This window comes from Ixodes scapularis, unplaced genomic scaffold, assembly GCF_016920785.2.
Source record: "Ixodes scapularis isolate PalLabHiFi unplaced genomic scaffold, ASM1692078v2 PGA_scaffold0__279_contigs__length_252992795, whole genome shotgun sequence".
NCBI classification, from domain to species: domain Eukaryota; kingdom Metazoa; phylum Arthropoda; class Arachnida; order Ixodida; family Ixodidae; genus Ixodes; species Ixodes scapularis.
In genome coordinates, this window is record NW_024609835.1 from 22807259 (window position 1) to 22830614 (window position 23356).

At 45.4% G+C, this 23356-nt stretch overlaps 1 protein-coding gene and 1 pseudogene across 1 annotated transcript; both read right to left on the minus strand.

Moving 5' to 3' along the window:
• Positions 1-292: 292 nt before the first annotated feature.
• Positions 293-4341, minus strand: LOC120842643 (annotated as a pseudogene).
• Positions 4342-21736: 17395 nt separating this feature from the next.
• On the minus strand, positions 21737-22549 carry LOC115316976. Its single transcript, XM_040221869.2, has one exon. It carries the CDS (start codon positions 22547-22549, stop codon positions 21737-21739), a length of 813 nt encoding a protein of 270 aa, XP_040077803.2.
• Positions 22550-23356: the final 807 nt, after the last annotated feature.

The window sequence follows — 23356 nt, forward strand, 5'->3', positions numbered from 1 at the left end:
TACCTTTTGTGAACAGTGCACACCCAGAAATACTCCAAATTTCAATAAAAAGATTTAGTTTTGGTTTCTGGATATGGCTCTTGTCCGCTCATAAATTTTATTTTGCCAGGCCAGTAATGAACATACTATTGCATAATTGAAGAAAATGTGTATTCATTCTTTTGAAATAATGCTGTAGGAAAGGCAAAAGCATACAAATATTTAAAATGGACCATTAAAATAGGCAAACTCATAACAATGGTTAAAATAGGAGGGACAGAGACAAGCGGTATAGTATTTAATATTATTCTTTTATTTTCACTAGGACACAGACAACTAACTTCTTCATTAGTGACACACTAGCTCGAAACCAGTAAAACAAATGAAAATTCCAAGAACAAGAAAGGTCTAAATATCTGTCAAAAACAAGAACATCAATGCGGTGTATGCTCACATCTGCCACAATTTATTAACACAGGTAGACTGAAAAATGCTGAAGCCAGTTATACGAATGATGGGTCAGTGTTATACAAACCAGAAGGATGAAGCAACAAGCAAATGCTGGTAGAGTCTTTTAGGGACATTCACATTCAGTTCAGTAACAAATGAAGAGTCAAAAACACCGTTAGCAAGCTTGTACAAAAACATTGCGGTCAAAAAAATATTGCATTACAAATAACGACTATAGAGACATGTATGCATTGTTTCCAACATGCTCACTACCAAATGGCAATAGTTATTACCTGAAGTCACTTTAGTTATAAGGATGCTTATCCAATGGGAAGTCAGTCCCTCATAATTTAATGAGCAAAGTCAGTAACTGCTGTACTTTAGGAAAAAAACAAAAACGGATCACTTCTTTACAAGTTTTCTGCTATGTTCAGATTTTGAGGACTTTCCTTGGCATTGGCTTTTTTTTAAGCATTTTCCTCTTGGCATGGGCCTTGGTCATGCCATTCGTGAGGTTTGCGAAGAATGGCCTCATAAATTTGGAAAGGAGGAGGCTGACTAGGGCTCTCTTGTGCGCAACGGAACAGTCCCGGTGGAACTCAAAGAAGGGATTCTTCATGAGAGCAGGCAGAACTGCACTACTGAAAGTATAGCGGCTGCAGCCCTTTGCCAGCACCGTAGCGGCACCAGTTGCAGCCCTCTCAAGGTGGCTGACAAATCCTACAAATGTCAGCGTAGGGTGCGACAGCCCTCCCCTGTCTATTCCTGCTGTCAGGGCAGTCGTCGGAGAGCACAAGTGTGGGGCTTTGAGCTTAAGCAAGCAACCCTTGCACTGAATCTTGTTCTGAACAGCTCTAACCAGGAACCCAGCAATCAGGCAGAGAGCGCTTGCTTTCAAGCTCTGTTGGGGAGGACCTAGAAAATATTTTTCAATGGTTAGAATGAAGTGACATATGTGCTCATTCTATAGCAGCATAGCAGTCTTCTTGAAAGGGTAAGAACAAAAGCATGGCAAAGCAAAATATGGTGCTAGAACGATATCTACTCATTCTATGGCAGCATAGCAGTCTCGCAGGAAGAATAAAAAGAAAGGCACAGCGGAGCAATATGTAGGGATATGGCATACAGAGGTATTGTTACAATACAGCAAGGTGAGGGCGCAGCAGCTTGCCAAGGTCCTGGCTGGCAGTAGGCTGTTCCACCGGGAGGGAAGGAAGCTTTGACGTGTGTCCCAATGGGCCCACCACACTCCCACATTGGCGCTGGTTGACGAGTGAAGAATTCCTGTTACCAAGATCTTCTGAAGTGTGGACAGTGCTGAGTACGCATCTGTTTGGTCATTTGATCCTTTCGGCTGACTGATTGTGGAAAAAAGCGACTCTGCATTATCACTAGAGGACTTCGGAAGATTGCGTGCGCAAAGCACAGTAGACGTGGTTGTCACCCTCAGGGCCTTGTATGCCTCTGCAGAGAGGAACTCCATCTTGTGAGTTGTGCTCACCTTCCATGATACAAAGTATGCCAGGCAGTCGCTTTGTAGCCAGGAAAGCCTGAAAAACAAGGATAAAGACCAAGAATGAAGTACACAGATTTTTCCGCAGTATATTCCGGGTACCAGTATTCACACTAGTGTGGTGGTACTCCTGTAGCAAACGAGGAGACACAGATGCGAGATATCGGGTTCATTGTCCCAAACCAGGACCACATCGTTTTGTCACCATGTGCCTGCTCCTCCACGAACGTCAACACTGCCAGAGTGTTGATATCCGTGCACCGAATTATTGGCTGCTAAATATTTATAGTTTACCTCTCGTCGTCTGGACTTTAGAAGGGCATCCTTATGGTATTCTGGCTGGTGACATGCACTGTCGTGCTCTTGAGGTTGTGGAGCACAAAGCACCTATACTTGAGTTTCATAAACTCCACGGTGGGGAGGCAACCCTCAAAATCTGGAGCACCAATCGCTGGCCGTGCTGCTGCAGGAACCGCAGGACGGAGGTCACCTGAAAATGACAAGAAAACATTCACAATTCACACATCTTCTTTAGGTTGAACGATTCCGGACGACCTATTTGCGCATGAAAGGTTGTATTTCTCTCGCCCGAGGCGAGAAGCTGTCGACTGCTCTCCCAACATTCATTTTCTCGAAGTTGGAGGGCCATAGATGCTTCTTTGTGAGGCACCTTACCATCTTGAAGGCTCCTTGGCGTTCCTGGAGGCTGTACAGCCTCCTGCATCACGATTTAGCATAAGAGAAGTATAAGCTAATATACTTGGGAAGATTATTACAGCGGGCATTTATTTTACCTCAAACAGTCAGGAAGGATCAGTGTTTCATTGTTATGGAAGATCCTCTTGGCCTCCACAAACTGTAACCTCACATTTTTCACGCACGGCAGTAGTCAAAGGAGAGGTACAGCTCTCTGGCTCCATCCAGAGGGTGACTAAAAAAAATGGTTGTGTTCACGGTTTTCAGTATCTAGCAAACAAAATTCTATAGAATTATGTTAAATCGGTGCAAATGGTGAAATCGCTGGTCTTTCTGCACCTCCTAAATCTGACAGCTGCTTGTACTCACGTCACAACAGGCAGTATACTGCCTCCTGACAGGTTGGAGAAAAACTTGCAGTTCGGGTTCTGGTTGTCACCAACCAGTCGAACAACCTGAAATCCAGCTTCTTCGGTGGATTCCATCATCTTCAATACCAGCAGTTGGAGCTGCTCTTCAGTCAGTGCCTTTGTAATGTAGTAGTCCTTTGGCAATCTGCAAGAGGAAAAAAAGTTCTTCGATATAAAAAGATTCGGCACCACTTTTATACATATAGTTTTCTGAATGAACAATAATTTCATGGTGCCACTTGCAATAAGCACCTGTAATGGGTGGACAATCCAACAAATATGAACCAAAGAAGGTGAGTTGCAAGGCGATCCTGGAGGTTGAAGTTGGACTCGGCACCCCCTAGATCGACCAGGCCATGGACAGTGTCAGGCTGCTTCTTGTAGGTTGTTGCCTCCATGAGCGACATCTCATCCATCACCAGAAACCCACTGAGTGCCTAGAAAAATTGACATCACAATACAAAGGCAATCCTATAAGCAGTGCCAATAGGACCTATCATTGTTGCTTTTATGTTGTATTCCTCTACCGTTTTCTGTTACAGAGCCTTTTCTGGTGATGAAGCAAAACATTAATTATGAAAGCAATTTAAACCCCCAAAATTCAAGTTCATATGAATTAAAACACTGGTCTGATCAGGATTATGGCAAATAACATACCAACTATATATTGAGAATGATTTGACATTGCAAAATGTAATTTTGCAATGTCAAATCAAATCAAAAAAAGATGTGTTGTCCCGTCCCCTGTTTTTACGTGTATAACTCTTTCTAAACCTACATCATTACCAACGCGCTCACTGAGAAGTTTAAAAATGTCTCACCTGTCCGGAATGCCGTTTAGCCTCCACATGTAGTCGCTGCTTGATCAGAGGTGATAAAACCTCTTCGGTACATGCACCGATGTAGCGTTGAAGTGTGGAACGACTGAGAAGTGAAAGGATGCCAGTCTTGTAGAGAAGGCGGTAGGCACATGGAGACTTAGCATGCCACAGCATGCAGTTGTGGATGTCTCCTCACGGTAGTGGCCTTCTTGGGGCACCCAAGAACGTCAGCTGTTCTCGAAGGAACAGGGCCTTTGGGTTGTCGGCATCGACCTTTTCCTAAATGAGTTACGTCTGTTGGAAGTTTCCTTAGCTTTTTATAGGTGGTTTGGTTTCTATATCAGAGTATTGTACATACCTGCAAGAGCAAGAAGTCTCCTTGTTTATCACAGCCTCTGTCTTCGTTGCCTGCTTTTGCAAAGCGGAAACCATCTGTTGTAGCTCGTCTCTCTTCTTCAGCAGTCGCTGGCATTTTCTTGTGACGGTTTTCACTTGCTTCAGGAGCCTTATGAGACGTGGATTTGAAAGCCTGGTCCGAGTCCCATATGCTTTCACTGCCCTAGCTCGCACAGGAGCAGGCTCCATGGTGGGCTGTGGGGAAGGTTCGGGGGGTGACTTTGGCACAGGCCCGGGGTTCAGCATAGGTTCCAAATGGGGGGACTCCAAAGGTTCCAGAGTGGGTTCTGGCGAGGACTTGGTTAGGGGCTCTGTGGGGGGCTCGGGAGATGGCTTTGGCAAAGGCCCGGAGTTCAGCGTAGGTTCCAAACAGGGGGACTCCAAAGGTTCCAGAGTGGGTTCCAGCGTGGACTTGTTTAGGGGCTGTGTGGGGGGCTCGGGAGATGGCTTTGTCACAGGCCCAGGGTTCAGCGTAGGTTACGAACAGGGGGACTCCAAAAGTTCCAGAGTGGGTTCCGGCGAGGACTTGATTGGTGGGGACTTGGTCGGGGGCTGTGTGGTGGGCTTGGGAGATGACTTTGGCACAGTTCCAGGGTTCAGCAGCATAGGTGAAAGCTGCCCTAAAGCCATTGTGACAGACACCATCGCAGCTGTGGCATCAACGCCAGAACCAGCAACTCTTGAGCTATCCAGCCTGAAAAAAAGTCAGTGTTGTTAATTGGTATGAGCTAAAAAAAAGAAAACATTAACCACTAGGCTTCAAGTGCACAATTCTGCACTCCAGAACCAGGATTAAGAGAATTCTGATGAACACCAGCCTGCAATAGATAGTGCATTCACCTTTTCTTGGCATCTTGATGGGTCAGAGAAGAAACTGGTGCCACAGCCCTATGCTTCAATGTTTGTCGCTCCTTTGTAGGTGCTGCCTGCAAATAAGCCGGGTAGTCAGGGAGGATCGATGGTATAGCACCTGTTTTCAACCTCCATCTTTTCAGGCCCTCTCTATACTATAGAGAGGGCAAGCCAGAAGACTATGTATAGCCTCCTGGCTTGAAATGAAGGCTGCACACTTTGCTCCTGTCACTTGGAATCCATGGCTGTTTTTCTGGGCCTGGAAACATTTGGAAATTGCAACTTACTACGCAAGTAAATCGGCTGAAAACATGCAGCTGTGAACAATACAATTAAGCCCAAATTTTATTTGTATGTAGAAAAAAAATTATCATCAGACATACTTACTAATATGAGTATGGTTTGTGCATCAGATAAACAAACAATGTCTAACATGCTCATAATTAAAATATACACTCTGTCAGCAGTTTCTGCATCATCTCAAATTCGTGAGCTCAGAACATTAATACGTGAACATTATTCCTTCCGATGAATGACGGCTGATCCGGTACGTAGATATATCAGCATCACTGCATAGTTAACTAAGCGTTCAAAAAGACACTTTGATTCAGTAACAAAGCCGAAACTAACTTTTATTTTGGATTTAATCTCGATATATGTTTTCATTTCTTTCGGTTTCTCTCCTACCTCAAGATGTGCCTCACAGCGCAATTATTATGCTAAAGAAATTGTTTGCAGAAACTTTATTTTGTGGCATGCATGTCCGATCCAGTGACTTAAAACTATTTTGGAGACTTCAATGTCCCTTTAAAAACAGGGTTTTCCTTGTACCTTAGAGGTAAATTAACAGAATATTGTATTTGTTGAAAAAATCAGCACAGGTATTTGTGTGTTCTTGGAGCCTTTTTTTGCTCGAATAAAGGTTATATGAAATAAGGACCTGCAGGCCCTTTAATGGGTTTTTGGGAATTTAGGTGATTGATTTAGCATTATTCCCAGCACAAGAATAATAAAATCAATCAAAATTTTACGATATATTGCTATGGGCGATTTGTTTAGAATATTTTCACAAAACGTATAAATTAAGAAACGCTGTTCTTACTACAAAAACCCCAAAACAAAATTCGAGTCAGACAATAGAGGTATTTGCTTTTTTAAGGCAACATGTGATGCATAGGACTTTATATCACATCAAGTATTTATGTCTATCTCAATAACAATGTCAGAGGTTTTCATGTGCTGAAGAGAAATCGAAATGAGACCTTTCGGTAAAGGCTATTATAGTTAAATCAGGTGTTTTTGTGCTTGTGGCATTTTTTGGGGCCTACATTACGACAATTCATATTAATAATACTGCAATTGAGATATTTTAATGCATAGATTTTCATACTCTAATGTAATTTGTTGCTTATAATTCAATTTCAAATGCATGAACAACTATGGCAATTTAAAGTTGGCAAATTATGATCACTGTTACCAATTGCAGCATTCTTAATTAACAAGTTATAAAATAAAAATATTTTAAACATTCTAGCTAGTCTGAGAAATTCATGTAAAATGACATTAATTGCAGGTAAAGCATATGGTAATATCGAAGTTGCGACTTTCGGCAATCAGAAAACTTGCCGCCAATCCTTTTGGAACAAATGCCCTGAAATATGAAACGCCGTTCAACAGGAACGCCGTCCAACAGGAAAAGCCAGCTGCTGCTGGTAACGATAGACTCTTGGATGACTTCGGCAGACGTTGGCGAAGTGGCCTGACAACCACACGAGAAGCACGTAACTGTGGATGCCGGACAATCTTGCCGCGCGTGGCTCTAGCGGCCACAAAAGAAACAAAAATCGCACGACGGGCGCACAAGCTCCTCGATGGGGGTAAAACGTGGGCGCGAACGCCGGCGGATGAGTGGGGGAGGAGGTCTCAACTCGCAACCCGACAGGGAAGGAGGAGGAGAAGGACGCTCACGTCTCGGGGAGACGGGGGAGGAGGATGCCGATTTCTCCGGGAAGATGATGCCTCGCCATTTTGGGCATCATAGTCGCTCAACGGTTGAAAAGAACGGCCATCTTGGACACGCTGTACCACGTGCCAAGCGTTTGGACCTTGGTCTGACAAACGCCGGAAAAGATTGCAATCTTGAGATGTCCGCTCGAACTGCTGTGCTAGTTGGACAACATGATCGAGGCTAGGTGCGTTAGCTCCGTCAGACTCTCGGATTAGACGATCCTGCACTTCTGTGCTGTGGATCCCCGAAATGAACATTTCCGTGACGCGGCTCTCCAAGGCCTCGCCGTAAAGGAAGCTAGGCGTCTGAGCGCTCCAAGATACTCTAGAACGGTCTCTCTTGGACCTTGCACTCGGTTGACGAACTTCCGACGCTCAACAATGATGTTCTGAGCGGAAGCGAAATGGGTATTTAGGGCGGACAGCAAGACCTGGAACTCATCTTGAGTCATGTTAACGGCTGGACCCGCTCGGTTGAACGCATCAACGACGCAATATCCTTCATCGCCGAGAAATGAAAATAAAGTCGCCCTCTTTCGTTTTGAAGGAAAATCCTCGGCGTCGATCGTCTCGAGGTAGGTGAGGAAGCCGCGCTTCCATGTTTGCCACGGCGTCATCGGTTCGCCAGGCGTGCTGAGAAAATTGTCGGGAACTCTGCACGACGCCATTTCGAACATCAAAGATGACGCGAAGAGTGAAAAGAAAATACATGTCCAGTCTGTCGGACTGGGAGTACAACCAACCAACCGCTCGGACCCTCTCAAAACGAAGCTCAAAAGCAGAGCACGGGAAAAAAAATTATCCCGTGCTCAGTCACCAAAATGCAGTATTCGCTCATCACCAAAATGTAGAGTAAAAGAAAAGCGTTCACCCGAGAGAATAAAAGGGATCGCAGGACCTGCGTGGGCCTGCGGAAGAGACGAGGTTCTTACATGCCGAAGTGGTGACCGGTGAGCCGGGGGCGCGGGAGCCCCGGAAAGAAGGAGACGTCCGATACGGTTGGTGGCTGAAGCATACTCTGTTTATTCAACGGTAAACAACATGGAGGTCGAGCGCCACGGGGACGCGACCCTGAGAACACGGGCGCAATGGTGGACAGTGGCGCCATCTAAATAGTGTGTATAGAACTTGCGAAAAATTTAAATACAACAGGGGGGACCCTCACTAGAGCTCTTCCCTTTTCCGCCTCAGGAAGGCGAGGAACGAGCTAGAGGCGCAACATCGAGACAAGACAACATCGAGAGAGAACGCTCGTACAGCTTCAGTGCCGGCATCCAACACGGGAAAGAGGTCTTCCGAATTTCTTACTCGGAAAGGTTGGGGGAGCTTTAATGTGCCGAGATATTCCTGCAGAAACTTTGTCAAAGGGCTCTGCCAACACCCCGTCTCGGATACAATGCTACGGAAAGGCATGCTTGGTTTGTGCATTTTAGCGGAAAAGAAAATGGAGAGGTTTTGCTTCGCTGGGGCAAGAAAGGCACTTTTTAAAGAAGAGAGGTTAGATGAGTCGCAGAGCGCCTTCATTTTGGACCTGAGGGACCCGGAAGGCCACTTTTTGAGGGCCTCGTCGGATTTGTTTGCATTTGTTGTTTGTTCAGGAAGATGAACTGACCCGTTTTGTCAGCTTGAAGTAACCTGAGCTCACCGGCCTTAAGTTTTTTGATGACTAGAGTAGAGGCGTTTTTGGTTCTCCTGCTCCCACCATGGAAGCACACAGCCCTTGTTCCAGCACCAACAAAGTCTTGACGGCTATCCTCCGGGATATTGGCGGCGATCTCGTACACCGCCGCCAGTTCGTCGACTCTGGAGCTGTCCACGGGCGGGGCAAACTTAGGTCCATGGGCAAGGAGGCTATACGTGGCCGGGGACAGCTGAAACCCTGACAAGTTGACGGGAGGGCTCTGGTTGGGCTTTGGTTTACATGTCTCCAGCGTTTCTCAGGTGACAGAGAAATTGATCCAAGGAGTCCGATAGCTGGGAGCTGTCTGACTCTTCGAAACCTGAAGGCTGCCTGACGATCATAGTTGGGTCCCAGATGTCTGCACACCACAGAGGGCTGAAGTTGTTGCATGACGCGGAGGTCATTAGAGATTTTGTTCCGAGCGATCTGCCTCACCCTGTGATTTGCTTGCCAGTTGCTTAACTGGAACCCCATGATCTGCTTGATGAATTCATGTGGAACCTTGCGAATGGAGTATCCTAAGACGCACAGACGTAAACGTATGAGCATCATCTTGAAGAGGAAAATTGCAGCTTGGAAAAATTAACCAGGATCAAACTCTGAGGTCGGTTGCTTGGGATAAGACATGAGCACCTTTTTAAATTTAAATTGAATTTATACCAAACAAGCACATTTATTCAATACATGGGCTTTTGGTTATGAGACCTTTATAGCACACAAAGGAGTGAGCACAAGCTGCATATTTCATAAATAAACATTTACAGAAACGAGTGACTGAACAATTTCGTAATGTTCACGTTCTTCAAAACAAAACAAAAATGAATTAGTCGCCACTTCTTTCAGCTACCACAAAGTCGTGCTTCCTTCTTTCTATTTGTACCTCCTTTTTTAGCAAGGAGCTTACATGTTTGCGGTGCTGCCTCATGCGCATGCTCACATAGACGTAGAGTAACTAGGAGATGACGTCCCCTTTGTGCTTACTGCATGAAAATCGGAGTGCACAGGTTTCCAGAACATGATCAATGGTGCCCCAGTAAATGTCTTGGCTATATTCGTTCTTCGAAAAAAACTCTTCAGCAGGTTTCAACATCCGGTGGAAGTGAATTTTAGGGTTTACAAGTCCTCCTCTGCTCTGCAGTTCATCAGGGCAGCCTCTGCCAAATCACTTCTCGTCACAGTGAATGCTGCCAAGCAAGGGTCACAGCTGGTCATTTTCGTAATTTTTCTGCTGAGGAATCCTGATAGATAATAAGCAATGCAATCTGAGACCTTTGGCACTGATGACTTTAATGTAGATGCAAGGTCTTCGCATTCCCATTTTTCTTGCAGAATAAATTCATCCGATTTCATTTTCAATGTCAATGTTGTCTGTCTGGCTTCTTGAGGGAACTATACTTCTGAAATTAGAAGTGTCTAAAGCTGGCTTCTCTCCTTCAACCAGCGCACAGTTGCCAAACATTGGAAGCTTTAGGAGGCTGTACAGTGGCAATGTTTTGTACAACTGCAGAAACGTTGGCATGATTGGGTGGTTGTTTTGACATCCAGCTTGTTATATTTTCCCGAAAACGCGTTCAATTGGCTTCTGGTTGAACTTTCTGGTGAGCACATACCTCAAGTCGCAGGAATGTGTGGCGAAGATACACATGTCTTTTGTGGACTGCAGTGTGACTACCAAGCCTTCGCCCATGCTTTTTGTTAGGAACATGTCCTTCAAAATTGCGTTGTTGACCAGCTGTAGCTCTCACTCGTCGAGCCACTTTTGCCCATTTATGATCATGGCAAAATCACTGTTTTGCCACATCACTCCTTTTTTGAAATGGCGATTCATCGCATCAAACAAGTCGTTGAAAATCGGTGTAAATTCTTTCGTTGCATCACAGTTTTAAAGCTCGGAAGCATTGCTCTCCTTGTAATACTCCATTCCAGCGACCATGGAACGGCTGAAAACTTGCGTGGCCAGTTTACCCTCATCGTCTCGGTATTTGAGAAGTATATGTGAGAGCTGGTGATCTTAGGACAAATCCTCAAGCCAGCTGGCACTAACTGGTCTTGCTTGTGTACTGTCGCATTGTCCGACCACTTTATTAAAGCCCCACTTTTTTTTCAAGAACCTCTATTTCTTCAGCCTGTTCTGTATGCACTTGAACAGATGCGTTACTTCGTAGAACGCAAAGATTTTCCGCAATGGATCACTGGGATGTTCAAAAAAAGATTTCCAGTTCTCCATTTTGCCACTGATCCCCAAAATGTTCCACATGCTTCGGTTCGTGCTGGCTACATCACACATAAATCCATATACCTTTGCTCCTGCTTCCTCCAACATGACGATCGCTTGAAGCAGCAATTGCGCCAGCAGCGTTCCTTCTCATGCATTTTTTGAAGCAAAAGCGTTGATCGGTTGGACACATGTCGCCAAACGGGCACAACATAAACACTAAGGTATGGTCATCTAGTTCTTTAGATGTGGCACCGTCATCATCATCACTAAGGCCAATATATGACATAGTTTTCGTACTCAAATATTTCGCTTTCCGAACTTGCATCTCGTTGAAGAGAATCGTGCCGTGTTCAAATTCCTTTCTTTCCAGCAACTTCTTCTTGAGGACAGCAAAGAAGTTCTTGTCAAAGCCGATTTCGAACCCCAGCATAGATATGTAGCGCCTTAATCTCCTTACACAAGGCAATGGAAGGACCACGTTTTCTCACGGGAACCTGTAGCCCTATCGCGTACGAATGTGAAGAATCAAACAAAGAAGGATCCAGTCATCAGTGTACTTCCTCTCTTGTTTTGATTGGCGGCTTGCAGCCATGCACGCCTTCAAAACAAGGCACTGTGGCTCTGGCAGGTGAGCTTTCGCTGCAACGAAGGCAATAGACCCTTTTACCTATGCCGTGCCATCTAGCGGCGCCGTTTCGAAACAATCCGCGGGCGCTGCTCGCGGCTGGCGGCCGCCATTATGTGGTATGCCGCGGCCTGTTGCATTACGCTGCAAGGCTTACCCATCGAGCCTCTCGGGATGCCACAATATTGCTGCGCGCCTCTGTGCAAACAGAAAGGCGTGACGGATGACCTCAGAGACAAGGTGACGCTTTGTGTTTGCTACGAGTCATTAAATGATGCGCTCCTTTTTTCTTAAGATAAGAAGCACGCTAGCGCGTGCAGAGAGATGCACGAGAGCTCGTGCAGCAAAAATAACCATCCTATTTACGAGCATGCGCACAAGGTTTTAAATTTGCAGTCTTCATTTGGGCTTTGCTTATTTGCGACTCTAAAATTTGGCCGCTCTTCTTTCCCAGGTATCCTTTTTTTCTTTCCCTAGCGATCCTGTTGTTCGAAAGAACTGGGTGATCACTATAAAATGCGACGAGGGAATACTCTTCCAGATCACGAAGTACACGCGGCTGTGCTCGAAGCACTTTCAGCAGAGCGATTACCTCGCAAACTATGCTGGTAGCCGCCGCTTCTTGCGCCAGAATGCCGTGCCGAGCATATTTGCTTTCAACACTGCTGCAAGGCCTCCGAGGAGGGAACCCCGTCAAAGGCTACCACTGCCACCGAAACAGAAGCTCTCCACTGCTGGTGCCGAAGGATCGGCGAACGACGACGTTGCCGACTTGGACGCGACATGCGACTCGATCGCCGACGGTCGCAAACGCTGAAGACACCGGCAACTCGATCACCGACGCAGACATCGTCACCAACGAAAACGCGAGGAGCGCGTCAATCGCCGATGTAAGCAGCATCACGAACGAAGAGGACACCGGCAACTCGATCGCCGACGCAGTCATCGTCACCAATGAAAAGGCGACAAGCTCCTCAATCGCAGATGAAAGCAGCGTCGCGAACGAAGAGGACACCGGCAACTCGATCGCTGATGCAGACAGTGATGACCGTCTACAGGTTATTAAGAACTTTTTACGAGGATCAGATTGTTATACAGTGCAGAGATGACATCATGCGCATTTTGCAGCAACAAGATCTCGAGAAACAGACTGCCATCCAAGCCGAACTGATCAAGAATCTGCAGTTTGAACTGAGAAGCTTTCAAGACCCGCTGAAAGGGGCTGAAGACACCCTGAAGGAGATGTGTTCAGAGCTTGAGCTAGCTCTTATAAAATGCAGGGAGCTAGATGCTAGGGAAATAGAGTTGAGTCAAACTAAACAGGCTCTATACAAAGCTGAACGGAAGCTTGAGCTTGCACTGGAAGAATGCCGCACGCTTAAGAGGGCGCGGTACCTCTATTTATTCGTCCGTTTCAGCCACCAGATGGTGCGCGGCTCGAAACGTGGTTGAACGCGCAACTTCTAGATGGCGCCAGTATCGAGGTGTGAAAAGGCCCGCGTTATCCGCTGCGTGAAATAGATCCCGAAATCTGCCGTGTTCTCCCGGCACAGGAAGTTTCTGCCTCCCTCGCGCGCGCTTGGTGTGTACGCGCGGTGACCGAGTCCGGCCTCTGCGCTGTGTGATGCAGTGGGTGGCGCTCGTTTCTGTTCGGAGGTAGGAATAAAAATGCCGGTCCCCTTTTTTACGACGCTCGTTTCTATAGCTTGTTTTTCTTCTTTTTTTTTTATCTCAAGTGACCTACAGTACCGCCTGTTCGAAATCGTCCTTTGCGGTGAGCAATTGAGAGTCAGGTTAGCATTTTATTTGGGTCAGCACTACACGTTTAATTGAGACCTCGGGCGGCGATGTAAATATGCATTGCTTCCCAAAGTGTGTCCAAGGTGCGCAATGACAATTGGAAAGGGTATTGAAGGCGCGCGACCGTCGGTTGGTAAAATACGTGCGTTAGATTCACTTATTCAGTCTAATCATTTTTGCCAACGTCTTTTATCTGTTTCGACAAATGACATGGTCGAGTCTATTGATAACCTTAGCTAGATTGGACCTACGGAGTGTCCGGGCTTTAAATAAATTTGCTTCGTTTATGTGAATGAATAACTGTTTTCTCTTTTCCGTGCTCGGTGCTATGCAAAAATCGCTGAGATGTTATGGTAGCTCAGTGTGGCGGCGTTTTGCACGCTGACTCGCTATTGCATTCGCTGTGCACAATATGTGTTCAGATGGAATGTGCCAAATCGTATTTCCGATCGATATGATAGATTTACTTTGCTACAGTGTTAATTATATTTTCCTGATTTAAACTGGTTCGTCCCTGATCTGAGCCTAAGTTCAAATTCGAAGGGCAGACAGACTTAGCGTCGTAACAGCCGTAATCCGCAGAAAGAAATTAGTACCATGAAAGAAAATCAAAAGGATACGAGGTGGCTCAGTGTTATAGAAGTAATGAGTGTGCAAAGGATGGGATACGGTCCATTCGTCACATGCACACTCGTCACAGGACGATTGGTCACAGGACGATTCGTCACACAGGAACATTCGTCATAGGATGACTCGTCACGCGGCCAACCGGTCCACAATAGTTCGTCCCCCCAAAAATGTATTGTTCAATTTGGTTCGGGCGGACAAAGGCGAAGAATTTGTAAGGAACGTTTTAGCTTCTGATTCGGTCCCGAACATTGAATGTTGGTTGGGCCTCAGAAAGTCGGTCACCTCTTATCTTAGCATGTCTTTCGCTTCTCGAGGTCAAAGAATTTGTAACAGACGTTCTAGCTATCTGGGTCCGTCCTGAACGGTGAATGCGGAGGCCATAGAAGAGCGACTATTTTTGAACTACATTCAAAAGGATGGAGGTGATCGCAACAGAGAGAGCCATGATGCTGCACGAGGGGTACTCGTACACATTCGGCAGAAGGAATTCCGATACTTGTTGGTTTTGTCGAATAGGTGTATGCAAGGCAAAACTAAAAACTAATTTGGCTGCCAGTCGGATTATTGCTCGTTCAAGCCTGCAACTGAGATCAACCTGCTGAAGACCCGTAATATAATGAAAGGAAAAGCGAATGAGTATTGTAATATTAGTTTATATAACCATTGGTTTACGTGACAGTGGAAAATTGTGAAACTCCTCATCAGGGTATGTGGGCAGATGTTGAAATTTACAATTTACTATCGTCCCCTGCTCGATCAATGAGACCAGTTGCCCGCATGACGAGTCATCCTGTGACAAATGTTCCTATGTGACGAATCATCTTGTGACCAATCGTCCTGTGACGAATGCGCATGTGACGAATCGTCCTCATCCCGCAAAGGATGCCATCGTACGTGTTTTTTTTTTCTTTTTTGTTTTTTTTTAACTCTCCGCATTGCTGGGAAACGCTCAAGGTACCATCAAAGACAGCGAGCTGGCGTGAAATTTCCATCGAGAGGAAAACGAGTGTGACTTTTATTTCATCACCTTGATTTCACAAAACTATTGTGGCTCGAGTCGTGGCTTCCAGTACTTGGAAGCCACAAGCGAGAAATAAATGACAGTTGATTTTGAAGGACAATCGCGACGTGGAAACTTATAAAAGAGAGTTTCAATAAGACGAGAGCTTCCCCTTCTCTTCAAGTGCGTGGGTTACGCTCTCAATCCTGCACCTGTGGTAACACCGCAGGCTCCTAAAATGGCTTTGAAAACGTTCCTGATCGCAACAACTTTTTTTTTTTTTTTGTCGAGGCGCTATTTCATTTTTTTTACTTTTTGTCTACCTTGATACCCCATCAGCGCAAAAACTACCATAAACTAAAAAAAAAAAAAAAAAAAATAGTGGGCATACAACGACAACGCACCCACTGGGACCCGAGTCAAGGCAAGAACAACTAACTACTAAAAGGGGAAAAAAATCATGTTCGCATACACAGACAGAACGCCTCCATCGAAAGAAATGAATCATGCGCTTGTTCTGCCAGTCTCGTTGTGCGTCTGTCAAAAGCCACAAAGGAGGAAGACAATCAGCGCCTACACCACTCCCCTCCACTCCCCCCCCCCCCCCCCCACCACCCCTAAAAAGAAGAAAAAAAAGGTTTCTTGGGCGCGCGCGCGGTCGCCTAAGCGATGACCTTGGAAGGGTATGCGATTGTAGCACGTTTGTCCCCCGGTTGTGCCCCTGTCTCAAATGCCACGGTCCGTTTCTCCCAAGTGCTCGTCTTATCTTCCCGAGTATCAACTCCGCAGTGATTCTGAATCATTCCGATGCTTTCCAACGTTGCAAAACTGTTAGACGAATATTTGCACAGAAGTATACTCTGTTCGCAGAACTATCTACGGCGCTAAAATTCAAAAGCGCCGAGTTGGATTCGGGAACTCGTGTAGGTTTAGCTCATCGTTGGAACATTCTTATTCGCTCAATGAACTCCACAAAACGTGTAAATATTAGAATGAACTTTCCAGAGAACGATAGTTGTTGTCGGGGTTCCAGGCGACCGGACAGGTCGCAATAATTGGCTGATTAAAAATTTTATTTCATAATCACAATCGTATCATCAAGGGCACGCCATTTCCTCATCACTTCTTCTACGAAAAGAGTTGCTGTATTCGTAGCACACACAGACGGAAACGGTTGAGACTGTGCCCAAATAATATCTTCTTTTGGCAGGTACTGCGCAGCGGTTACACAGAATGCCTCTAACATAAACATGCTGCTCCACATGTCTATTCACAAGATGCAATACATCGTTCTCCCAACTTTGTTGAAATGGGCATGAAAGCGCGTAACCGTCACTTTTTTGAAGTTCTACTTAAAGGTGAAGTGTTTACCGTAAAAAGTCGTTAATTATTTATTTTTTTCCGTTTACTACAAAGCTCGATTCCCTTAAATTTTTGTTTTTATATCGTCTCTACAGCGCTTTTACGTCGGTACTTTCGTGTTAGAGGACATCACATAATGTGCGAAAAAAACAACAAAAAAACGGTAGGATCGATGCAGCATAGCCTTTTTTTTGTGGACATCAAGAAAAAAAAAAGATAGTAGTTGTCTTCACTTCGCACTGCATGTTTTGGCACGGAAGTTCCTATTTGGTTATGATGTCTTTACTTTCTTAAAAATTGTATACAGTAATTTAAATTACCGAATTACAAAAACGTCGAAATTGTATAATTGCTTTTCGTTGGGACGCCATGACGACAGCGACACTCGTGTTCCCTCGTGGTTTTCGCCAGCATTTCTACGATGAATTGCCAGGATCGCGAGATGCAACAGCGTGACACTCCGTCTTCTGTGACGTCATTTGTTGCACTTCGGGACCACTTTTGATGTATGGCCAGCATAAGACGCTAACCACACCAGTCTGAGACGCGCCGCAGGTGCCATAGTACTGCTCGTAAAAGTAGCTGTCACGTGCTTTGCTCCGCGACTGAGGGTTGCCAAATTACGGTGAAACGGAGTATAGACAAAACAGACTGGACGACATTTACCGGGCATCTTTAGAGCTGCGAAGCTCAAAATCACGCGTACTCATAAGATTTTTTTTTTCTCGCGTGTTTGTGATTTTTATGATGTCCTGCAAGCAAGAAAAAATATATATGGTGAAGTCACTCCGAGGGGGTACCGATAACTGCGAGCCACGAACATGAAGGATTCGCTAACATCCGTCAGAAGTGTGAACGTTAAAACGTCACGCAAACATATTCTCACAAGCTGCAAATATTTATTTGGCTTAGCAAGTAGAATACTAGTATACTAACGACATGTGATTATTGTACACAAGATACCATTTCTCGGTTCTTCAAAACCATTTCCCAAGTCTGAACGGTCGCGCTACGGGCCGCGGCTAGCCGTGCCCTCGATAGACTACGGAGCTGCGTTGTGTCGTCTGCTACTGTACCGCCAACAGGAGAGCGATGGCTGTGTGTTCCACAGATGCGTGTTGCGGTATAACTCTGTACGTCTGTCCTAGAGGAAGACAAAAAGATAGGCTCTTTGACCCCCTCCTAAGCTAACAAAAACAAACAGTACACTCGTTTGGACTGAAAGGTTTACAAAATAGTGACCAGACATTGGAAAAGCATATGTCACAGAACTTGGTTTACGAAATGGCATCATTGTTTCGAGCAAGAAATCACCTGCTCACCACTGGGACGATGAAATCGTCACTATTTATTGCGTCAGGTATATTTGCGCTCACGAGAAAAATCTGAACACATCCTTCTCCCAAAGTCCTATGTCGAATAATAAACACTTTTTTAAACATCTATGCACAAATAACTCATTTTTTTCTACACTTGTATATGCACGTTAATTGACGTCAAACCGCATTTTTGATTAGATCTTGATGTCTACACCAACTACATTCATATTTTTTAGGGCTTTATTGAACGATAACTTCAACTATAGTTAATGGAACACGATGGCTCGATCTCGACAAAAACCTCAACGTGCGAAGCTTCCACAGACGGTCGCTAGCGAGTATTCTCAATGTGAGACTTCAGAAGCTTTCGCTTGCCATAGGGAGCTTGCTTTCGACTACAGCACTGCACGGGCCCGGAAAGCGCTGCTGTGGGGAGAGGTTGACATACAAGATGACGTGTTACGTGGTCACGTAAGATGGCGTCATTTCGTGCAGCGTGATCACGTAAGATGACGTCATTTCGTGTAACGAGATCATGTAAGATGACGTGTTTGTGTCACGTGATCACGTAAGATGACGTCAGTTCGTATGAACTGACGTCATCTTACGACAACGCCAACAACATTAGTGCCGTCCGGAACCATTGACCTTAGAAACGCGCTTCTTCGCTTGAAGAGCTGATATGCGTTGATTGTTATTTGTTTCTTTTGCCTACTACAGACCATTCAAAAACTCGCCTTCTGGGTGCCACCAACTTCGTCTACTGGGCTGTGAAGCGCGTTCGAGCGTGCGCAATACCTCTCTAGGCCGAAAGATTGTACACTGAGTATGCGTTCACAGCTCAATGACTTTGGCATTTTTCGTCAGGATAGATGCTCCCACGAGAAGAGCGTAATGGATATGTGAATAGAATTGGAAATTTGAAATGTTCTTGTCCAATCGCATTTTTCTTTGGTTATCAACGCTTTTTAGCGTCATCACAAGACGTTCAACCCATAATACACTGGTGATTAAAAAATAAGCACCGAAAAACATGCACCGATTTTCGCTCAAAAATAAACACCGGAAAAAAACATACCGTAATCATTACCCATGTCACCTTTTTGGGTGATATGTGAATTTCCAGAAGAACAGCGAGTTATCACCCTCCCCTAGGAATACCCTGACTACAGAGCAGGCGACCCGTTTTTCCCCGCGTTAGATTGCGGTGACCACGAACCGTACGGAGGTCACAGGACGTCCGTGAAAAATAAAAAGGAGGCAAACAACGATCTACTCTGTGCACGCTTCATCCCCAATTTCCACGACCCCAAGGCCGAAGGACGTTTGTGTGAAGGATAACGATAAAATAAAACTTTGCGTCAAGAAAAAAAAGCCCGTTTTTAAAAGAAAAAAAAAAAGTAGAAACAAGCACGACGCGTTGACGGACCGCGAGGTTGTGGAACACCTCGCGGTCCGCTTGCCACAGGACGGTTGTCTTCGACCCATAGCTCCAAGGTGAATTTGACACTTGCGAAAACACGGAGACCTACCCAGCGAGAACCAGGAAAGCAAGACATGCACACTGACGCCTCGGCGTGCAGAATGAAACAGGATACGGGCGCGGAATACGGCCGCGGAAGAACACCTCGCACAGTGCCGATCCGGCCGATCTCCGAACGGACGATTTCGCATTTCGTGGACAGCGAGCGCCACCGCACGGGAGAGAGAGGTACCTTAAAAACGACGAAAACAAGCACCGACACCTTGGTTCTTTATATTTGCTGTAGTTACGGAACAAATCGATTTACATGAATAATTTGAATATTATTCGATTCCGTAATAAATTTAGAAGACATTAAGCGCAATTCTTCTTATGTTTGAATTTAGATAATTTTGTAAATTCGCTCCGAACGCAAGAGTGCCGAATTAGCCGGTTTTGACCATTTTCATGATTTTTTAAAGAATATAATTAAATTTATGATGAAACATCTGTTGCGTTTAGTGTCTCGATAATGACTCAATGTCTTTAAAGCCGAAATTTTCAAGAAGATCCGCGCAGCCGTTATTATGTGAGAATTTTTTTAATTTGGTGAAAAACCTCATGTATTCTCTATGGGGCTCTGAGGTGCGCCCCCTCTTAAGACAAAAGCAAGTAGAAAGTTTTCCATTGAGTGTTTTAAGGATAGCCTGGAAGATGTCCAGTTTTATACGGGGCTTTCAAGCTATGCACAGTTTCGGAGTCTTTGGACCTTTTGGCACCAGGGAAAATGGGGAGAATGTTAAAGTGTGGTCTACTACCTACAGCAACAATGCCACAAATGCTGGCAGGCCTCCTCTTTTGTCTTCTGCGGAGCAGCTATCTTTGGTTTTGGTTCGCCTTCGGCTTGGTCTTTTTGAAAAAGAACCTCGCATACAGGTTCAAAGTCTCCACTGCGACAGTTTCGAAAATATGCATAACTTGGATTAGTTATATCTACATTCACATTGGACAGCTACCACTGTGGCTGCCTAGACAGGCAGTGGATGATGACATGCTGCAAGCATTCAAAGAGCGTTATCCGTCAACACGGGTGATTCTTGACGCTACTGAAGTTAAGTGCGAAGCCTCAAGCTCGCTTGCCCTGCAGTCGGCAACTTTTTAATGTTACAAGTCTACAAACACATTGAAAGGACTGGTCGGAATATCCCCTGATGGCACAGTGACCTTTTTCTCCGATCTGTTCACTGGGTCCATGTCTGATAAAGAAAGTGTCTAGAAAAGTGGTTTTCTCAAGCTGGCTTTTAATGACGACGACTCAGTCATGGCTGACAAAGGCTTTAAGATTGGGGACGAACTGACCAACATTGGCGTTCAGCTGAACACACCTCCCTTCCTCCGTAGAGGACATTTTACAAGCGAGGAAGTAAGGGAAACGGAAGCAATAGCCTCGCTTCGGATACACGTAGAGAGACGAATTCAGAGGATTAAAAATTTTCACCTCTTTGACCGGCCTGTACCAATCTCAATAGCTCCCATTGTCAACGAGATGTGGGCTATTTGTGTGATTTTGAGTAATTTCCAAAGTCCCTTGATCAAACCCTGTGAATAGTGAATGCATGTCCACAACTTTGCCACTGTTGCACTCGCATGTGGTTTTTTCTAAACGGGCCAAATTCATGAACCATACCTAAACAAATTTTTTGATGAAACCACAGGTTACATCGGCATGTTATCCAATTTACGTGGCATGTTATCCAACAGAATTTTTTTTTTTTTATGCGATACAAACCAATGTACAGGAAGTCACATTGCAGGGCTCCCAGCCTCTGTTGAGGTGGATTTGGTGCATTGCAAGAAACTCAAATGTCAAATAAAAAAAATGGTCCAAAATACAAACCAAGATGTGTATTGCAGTACTTGGCTTCTCCACTTGATCAGCAGTTTTAAATGTGTTTGCATTGCTTTAAGAACAAGGACACGACAGTCATTGTAGGGGTGATACACTGCTTTATTTACACACATTGAAATACTAACTTAAAAAAGATAGGTCAACAGTGAATTTGTATTTGTATAGGTTTGGCCCGTGAGCAGCACAACACTCATGAAAATTTCCTAAAGCTTCTATAGTCGCCAGGCTTTATCTAAAATGGACCGTAAAAATTGACACCTGCACGTAGCAATCTCAACTTTTCGTCAAAGATGTAAATTATAGGTCGGTTTTTTCTTGTAAAATTACAAAGCGTAGCTCTCTTTATGTAAAAAACAAGGCCAAGAAACTTGCCAGGGTCTACGGCGGGCAGCAACGCAGATGACGGGTTCAGTGGCGGGGTGTAATATAATATAATATAATAATATAATAATATCTTTATTCAACCCTGGAGGGTTGCTGCACCACAGAAAGGCCATTGGCCCATACCCGAGGCCTGTGGTGCCGCACTACTACATATTGTGAGAAAGAAACAAATAAATAAATAAATATGACAATGAAGCATGCAAGGTTTTTTTCCATGGAAGATCACTGCTGAAGGAAGTCCGATGCCTCCTTGCACCAGGCTTTAAGGTCCTCCTTCTCTTGGGGTGGACAGTCGGTCAGCATCTTTGGCAGCGAGCGCCAGAGGGTTACATACTTCACCAAGACAGAGTTCTGGTGACGCACAGTGCGACCGAACAGTGGCTGTAGCCCACCAAATCTAGTAAGGCGCAAGCTTTTAACCAGTGGGAGCTCCAAGTCTTTTGGGAGGAGGCTGTCAGCAAGGAGCCGGAGTGACGCAACCTGCCGGCGAAGTGCTAGGGGGTTCCACCCCACCATCCTCAGAAGTTCTTGCGTGGACAGGTCGCGGTAATGTGGCAGTCCAGGGGAAGCCTGGCACCGCAAGACTGTGTAGGCGGCACGCCGCTGCACACTCTCAAGGGACGCTTTCAGGGAATTCTGGTAAGGGTCCCAAACTGAAGCACAATACTCGAGTTGTGGGAGCACTAGAGCAGTGTACAGGTCCCGCAATGCACTGGCGCCAGCTCCTCGGGTGACTCGACGCACAAATCCGAGCATCCGGCGGGCTTTTGAGGTCACCTCCCCAATGTGCGGCGAAAAGGTTAATTTTGAATCTACTGTCACACCAAGAAGTCTTGCACGGTTAGTGGCGGGGAGTTCCTCTCCGTTCAGCTGGAAGCTGTGCTGTCTGGTGTTATGGCTTCTTGATGTGGTAATGAGGGTTGATGAGCATTTGTTAATGTTCAGGGGGAGCTTGTTTGCCACAGACCAATCATGGACGGTGTTGAGGTCGTCCTGAAGTTGCTGATACTGGGAGGGATTCTGGACTGGGTGCATAATTGTCAAATCATCTGCATACAAAAGGGGTGTGCACTGCAGGGAAGACGTCACATCGTTGATAAAAATGCTGAACTAAGTCGGCCCAAGTACACTTCCTTGAGGAATTCCCGACATGTTTGGCGTTCGTATTGATAGATGGCGCTACCTCCTTATCGCAACGACCATGCTTTATTAAAATGGATATATTTTGGAAATGTACCTTCGGTTAAAAAATAAATGCAAACAATAAAAGCAAAACATAAAGTAAAAAAATGGGTCTGGATAACGACGGCGCTTTTACTGCCAACGGATTTCGTCTGCTATCTTTCGCTGGTTGGCTGCACCTTCAGACGCTGGTCTCGACGCCATCTATCGATACGAACGGCAAACACACCCGCTACTGGACTTGGTCGTCTCGGTCGTCCCGTAACACAGAGAAAACAGGCGAAATCACTGGTAGAGCTTTAGAGCAAACAACAGCCCAGTGATTTTCCATCAAAACAGAGCAAAGGAACAAGTGTGTCCATCTTGTGGCATTCGACTTCCGCCGATCAACAAGACAACTCGTTTAGTTTAGCAGATGTGGTCTATCACCATCTTCTGCATTAACATGGCTGTATTAATCCATGTGTTGTAATAATGTGCAGAACATATACAGCCCAGCCAAATGTAGACAGTTGATGTTGACTACAACTAGCATGGTGGCGGCACCACTTCCAGAATGTGGAGCACTCAACAGCATCGAGTGAGTTACAGCGGTCGAGGAAAACCATTAGAAACTACTCATTTCTATGGGGAAACTTGTCGCAATGACGGGACAGTTGG